Below are 6,172 nucleotides of genomic sequence, written 5' to 3'. Positions count from 1 at the left end.
GTGACACATTTATTACTATTAAATGATTATTGAAAAATTTTATACACCATACTACTATTCTACTTTTTTCTTATTAAGTATGATGTGTCACATTTATCACTATTAAATAATCATTTATTGCATGCTTCTTTATCATTTAATAGTAATGAATGTATCACATACTACTTAATATGATCAAAATAGGATGATAGTGTGATATATATTATTATTCATGATAATTTATTATATATTTTTTTATTATTTAATAGTGATGAATATACCATTAATCATTTAATATAATCAAAATAAAATGCAAATATGATTTATAACATTATTCTCTTACGTTATCAAGTGTTTTGTTCTCCATTTTACAAAAAGAAAAATTCTATTCTTAAGCTTCATACACCACACACCATCATTTTTATAATTTTTTTTTAATTTTATTTTCTTATTAAATATGTGGTATATGAATTATGAATAAAATAATTTAATTATTTTAAGAATAATAAAACCAAAAAAATTTTAAAAAAATAAAAAAAAATAAAAAAAAATTATGGTATGTGATGTATGAGCTTATAAATAGAAATTCTCTTACAAAAAATTGCAAAATAGAGAATCGATTGAGTGCGCACTTTAATGATGAAAGTTGTAAAAGAATTGGATCGCTGATTCGCTGGCATGTTCTGTCTCTTCTTCGTCTGACTTTGTTGCATTCCTGCGACCTGTCCATTGCAGATCAGTCTCCCGAGATCTTGTCGCGGCTAGCAGCCGCCATTTCCTTTTCTCCGGTCGCCGCCATATCCGGATGCTTGGTAAGCATTTCTTCTACTTGTCTCTTTCTCTATTTCCTTCTCCATCGAGTCCTTCGCTAACCCTAGCTGCCAAAGGTTAAGCCGGAATGGGCCAGTGGGAACACCCTTCCGCTGTGGGTAGATTCGGTCGGTGTAAGACCCCTTTTGGCCTGGAATCAGGTGTTAATACGCCCTCCGGATGGAGGAGGGGTGGAAATCCGCCTTCTAGGGCGGATGCTCAGCCCTGGCCTGAATGATTTCTTCATCCTTCTGTTGCTTCAAAGCCTTTGGAGCTCTCTCTCTCTCTCTCTCTCTCTGTGCATGGCCTTTTGAATAATCTGCCTTTGTTTTGGTTCATATGTATGGGAGAATTTTTTTGGTAAGTAATATGTGTCGGAGAACTTAAGTAACATAAGCAGGATTTGTGCGGATGCTAATGGATTTTAGGGAAAAAAAAAACTTAAACTATATGCTGTAGTTATGTTTGTAATATTCAATTTACTCGTCAGTCCAAAAATTTCCTGTTTGTGTGGATGCTGATGGGTTTTATGGGAGAAAAAGCTTCCACAATATGCTGTAAATATGTTTGTAATCTTCAATTTACCCGCTTAGGACCCTTTTGAAGAAGAAGAAGAAGAAGAAGAAAATTGTAGCTGCAATAAGTCAGTCAAAAAATGCTGCAATCTCCAGCAAGACTAGGCCTTACAAACCCAAACTCACCCTCTCTTCAGAACCCTACACCTCCCAAACTTCCCCACCAACCACCACACCACCCAACCCAGCACCAACCCTCCTCCAATCTCTCATCCACTGTTACCATCACCACCACCTCCTCAACCCTCCTCTCTCTCCTCCCACCACTCCCTCGAGCCCAGTCCCTTCTCCTCCAAATGGCCTCCTTAGCCTCCAAACTCTTTGACGTCTCACCTAATCGGTCCATCTGGCTCACTGCCTTTCGAGGGTCTCTCCCTACCTTTCTCTCTTCCCAAACCCAATCACTTGCCACCACCAACCCACTTGATTCCTCTCCTTCCTCAGCCAAAGAGATCCTCTCACTTTTCACCCTTCTACAGACCCAGCTCTTCGAAGCAGTTGCAGAACTCCAAGAGATTCTTGATCTTCAGGATGCTAAGAGGAAAGTTGCCCGCGAAATCCAGTCCAAAGATTCTGCTCTTCTTGTGTTTGCCCATAAACTCAAAGATGCTGAGCGTGTTCTTGATATTCTTGTTGATGACTACTCTGATTATCGACGACCCAAGAGATCCAAATTGGAGGAGGATGTGGAGGACGATTCTTCTTGCACAACCACTGTTGCATCTCAGCTCAAATTGTCTGATATTTTATCATATGCCCACCGGATAAGCTACACAACCTTTGCTCCACCTGAATTCGGTGCTGGGCAAGCTCCTCTTCGTGGGGCTCTCCCACCTGCCCCACAAGAAGAGCAAATGCGTGCTTCACAGCTGTACAATTTTGCTGATCTTGATGTTGGTTTACCTAAAGCAGTTGAAACCAAGGAGAAAACAATAGAAGCTATTGTTGAGCCTCCCTCTGCACAGCCAGATGTCAAATCACTTGCCAATATGACTGCAATTCAGGGTCTGCTTCCTCCAAATATCACTGTTCCATCAGGTTGGAAACCTGGGATGCCTGTGGAATTGCCCATTAATTTGCCATTGCCCCCGCCCGGGTGGAAGCCCGGAGACCCTGTGCCATTGCCTCCATTTGAGTCTCTTCCTGTTCCTAGGGCTGATGAGCAACAATTGCGTCCCCTCGCTCCTCAACATAAGCCACCTGAACCGATACAGGTTCGGCATGTTGAGCTGGATATTCTGGATCAAGACGATGACAGCAGTGATTATAGTAGTGAGGATGCAAGCTCTGAGGATGATGATTGACGATCAAAAGGCTAATGCTTGAGGTATTTTAGGTAATTTGCTTTTTTATTAATTGAGTTATTTATTTATTTATTTTACGTTTGAACTAATTATTATGTTGGAGTTATTCATGTTATTCCTTTTTATTTTAACGAACATGTGGGATATTTTGTTAAACATAATCTCCATGGGAATTCCTTTAATTTTAGCTCATTTCCAAAAGTGAAAAGTATAGGTTTTTGCTTGTCATTCCTTAGATAAATTTAGATTTATTTGATTTCATTTTCTTGAATTAACTAATAGGTTCTAAGTTGATGATGTTTGTGGACTGAAGTTCCTGTCATTTCACCTTCTGTATATTGGGATAATTAAGCCTTGAGTGGATTTGTTGAAGTAAAACTACAAAATTTGAGATGGGTACACCAATTAATAAGACTACAACATAATAGTTGTTAGAATAACGGTTAAGTGATTACATTTCTCATTTCCCTTAAGCTGTTGGCTGTAGCTTTTGGACAAGTGATAATTTATCGTTGACAGTTGAAGTTTGGATTAAATGCAAGTGTTATGGTCGATAAAATGTTGGGAAAGCAAGAGATTTCTACAAGCATTCGAGTAGTATTCATCAAATGAAAATGAGGATGTTTAGAATGAAAGGGAAAAACTTAAAAAAGTTTTTTTTGGGTTTGGGGATAAGGATGGTGATCGATAAGACATTAAAATAATGGACCTGGCTGGAAACTCAAACCAATTGTGAGGAAAGGCAAGGGTATTTTCTTTTGCAACTGACCAATTGAGGGGGCCTATTTTTTTCCCTTGTCCTTTTACCTATTAATGAATCTTTTGCCAAATGCAGGAGTGCTGTCATACCTCTTATGCTGTGAAAAATCTCATAAGTTAAACCTTTAGGGAGGTGGATGCTCGAGAACTATAGCTTTTGACGTGAGTGGAATGAAATTGGATGTATAAATAATATATATTTAGTGGAATATTTGCTTTACCTATAAAAAAAAAAATATATTTAGTGGAATAAAAAAATAATGAAAATCGATGCTATACAATTGTTTGATGCTGAAACAATTGTTCTCCGCAGTTTACAATATGGTGTATTTGGAAAAATGCTTCAAAATCTTTAACATAATTTTCTATGAGGAGCAACTTGAAGTACAAAGTTGTTGGTGAGGCTGTAGTATGTACTGACAATAGTTGAAGTTTATGTTTTAACTTCTAAGACTGTTGAATGCAAGTAATTGATATATTTAATCTAAATGAATCTTTGTAACGCCCCCAAGGAAGGCTCAAGCCACATCTGGGCCTATATTCCAAAAGAATTAGTCAATGATACAATTGTTGCCCCATTGCAACCATTATAAAAAACAAGAACTTTTCATTTCCAAGCAATGTGGAATCTCATATACTACCTACCCTTATCAGTCAGTATAGGATATCACTATCTCTTCCCTTAAATTCCCGACATTCTCATTGGACTAGTCCATCGTAGGTGGCATGGCTCAAGTCCTACATTTCTGATTGGGATAGGCTTTGATACCATTTCTTGATTTGTGCATGTCATCCTTGTCCATGGGCCATGCTAATCTTCTCTGTATCGTTCTGATTTTATCAGATGTCTCCAAACCCACAGGTCCCAGGATCGAAATTTGGCTTTGATACCATTAGTAACACTCCCAACTATGGCCCAAGCCACTACTGGGCCTATACTCTAAAATAACTAGTCAATGATACAATTGTTGTCCCATTGGAACCATTAAAAGAGTAAGAACTTTTACTTCTCAAGCAATGTGGGATCTCCATACACCACTTATCGTTATCACTCAGTATGGGGTATCACTATATTAGTTCTTACTTTTTTTGACATTTATAAAAAAACAAAAAAAAAGTTTCACTTTTGATATAGATCAAGTTTCTATCAAGCAGACACTCATATCAAAGCTTTGACATATGTTGTGGCTTGATTGTAGGTGCAAAACTGTGGGTGCACAGAGGTCCTGCAGTATGATGATTATGCAGGATCTGTTTCGCTAACTACATGTGGCCTGATTGATGCCTTCCCAAAAGATCTTCAAATATTTCATATATATCATGTATAGATGCTAGAGATTAAGCTGTACGAGTTTTATTGCATGTTACAAGGAAGTTTGTATTTCTATATTGCTTTTTTGATGAAATGGAACCTCACCTAGGTAGGGCCCTTTAGACACCCTCCCCCTAGCTGTGTGTGGAGTAAACCCTGGATACAAGATCCCCGACGCCATATATGCGTATCATATAAATCTAGAGAATTTCCTGATACGAAATCAAATCCAGGATGTGGGAGTTTACGACTCGTCCCAAATCTGTCCTTTAACCACTAGGTTGCACTCCAACAGGTTGCATTCTAGCGTTTTGCATTCTATCTTGTTAAACGCTGTTATATAAGTACCGAAGATTAGTAGTTTTGTAATTTTATGGGTTCATTTTGGTTAGTTGACACGCCGGGTTTGATGCTTATACACTCTTTATAGACACGTGCCTGCTCCTGAATTAATTAGAGCTGTTTATCTGCAATTTGTCTATAATTTTCACTGCTTAGGTACCACAGAGGATCCAGAAAGCTTCCCTGAGATACAACCTGCGAAAGTTTGTTGCACGTATTTGAAATTGTGTTTGATCTTGGTATGTACATCTGTTGCCCATATCTACTGTATTCTGGACTTTTAGCTTAGAGGCTAAGAGCCCTGACTTCCGTGTTGCTGTCTGTTTTGCCAGGACTGAGAGTAGATTGGGTCACTTTCCTCCATAATTTATATTTCCCTTTTTTTATTCCTTCTCCCGTTTTGTTATAGACACCCTCCTAAAGGCATGCTTAATGCTTAAATGCTATTGGTAAAGTGTGTTTTTTGTAAGAAGGCTGTTAGAGACACAAAAAGATCTCACAAAGAGATTCCACGTGCTCCTTATCTCCCCGTGTCTTTCCACTCCTCTCTGCCTCGCACCAGCAATGGTGGTCGGGGACCACCTTAGGGTGGACAAAAGTCGTCGACGATCCAAGTGGCACTGTTGGATATTACATGGGAGCTCACGGCAGGGGTCGGGTCGTGGCTTGCCATGCACATTTTGTGCACTATAATTGGTTGTGGTGTGGTCGTGGTTGCGCGGCAGGGGTGGTCGCGGTTTGCGTGGCCGACGTCCTGTGGCCAAGGTGGTTGCGGCGTGGCTAGGGTGGTCGCAGCACAGGTCATGGTGTGGAGAGGCACAAGGCGGTCACGGCGTCACTGGGGTGGTCAACGGTCCGGTGGCCAGGGTGGTTGGGTACTGCCGGCATGGGGAAAGGGGAGGGGGGGAGGGGAAGATAGGGGGGAGAAAGGGGGAGAAAGGGGAAAAAAAGAACACGTGGCACATTGATAGTGTACCACATCAATGTCTGGAATCCCTTTGTGTCTCTAACAACTCTTTTTATTTTTATTTTTTATCAATGTAATTATCTAATATAATATAGCCTTGTTTACAAAAAAATATTTTATGAAA

General features: G+C 39.5%; 1 protein-coding gene and 1 non-coding gene across 8 annotated transcripts; one reads left to right on the top strand and one right to left on the bottom strand.

Moving 5' to 3' along the window:
* Positions 1-560: 560 nt before the first annotated feature.
* On the top strand, positions 561-5,971 carry LOC109019234 (mediator of RNA polymerase II transcription subunit 4). 7 transcript variants are annotated; one of them, XR_002000724.2, is made up of 4 exons: positions 605-791; positions 1,383-2,700; positions 5,238-5,320; positions 5,414-5,971. XR_002000724.2 is itself a non-coding variant. In XM_019001483.2 (3 exons), the coding sequence occupies exon 2, from the start codon at positions 1,445-1,447 to the stop codon at positions 2,666-2,668; it is 1,224 nt and encodes a 407-aa protein (XP_018857028.1). In that variant the 5' UTR covers positions 561-791; positions 1,383-1,444; the 3' UTR covers positions 2,669-2,691; positions 4,627-5,135. The 7 variants fall into 7 exon arrangements, 6 of the variants coding, with proteins under 6 accessions (XP_018857028.1, XP_018857026.1, XP_018857031.1 ...); XM_019001483.2 differs by lacking the exons at positions 5,238-5,320; positions 5,414-5,971 and adding an exon at positions 4,627-5,135 and having other exon boundaries at positions 561-791; positions 1,383-2,691; XM_019001481.2 differs by lacking the exons at positions 5,238-5,320; positions 5,414-5,971 and adding an exon at positions 4,627-5,135 and having other exon boundaries at positions 592-791.
* On the bottom strand, positions 4,185-4,283 carry LOC118348086. Its single transcript, XR_004801232.1, has one exon. It is a non-coding gene; the product is annotated as a U6 spliceosomal RNA (small nuclear RNA).
* Positions 5,972-6,172: the final 201 nt, after the last annotated feature.

Source organism: Juglans regia, chromosome 3, assembly GCF_001411555.2.
Source record: "Juglans regia cultivar Chandler chromosome 3, Walnut 2.0, whole genome shotgun sequence".
Lineage (NCBI taxonomy): Eukaryota > Viridiplantae > Streptophyta > Magnoliopsida > Fagales > Juglandaceae > Juglans > Juglans regia.
Note: the sequence above shows the minus strand (reverse complement) of the source record. Positions and strands in the feature narration are given on the sequence as shown.

Bases quoted from the DNA above. Each gene is read 5' to 3' on its own strand.
- LOC109019234 (XM_019001486.2), top strand. From the start codon at position 1,445: ATGCTGCAATCTCCAGCAAGACTAGGCCTTACAAACCCAAACTCACCC.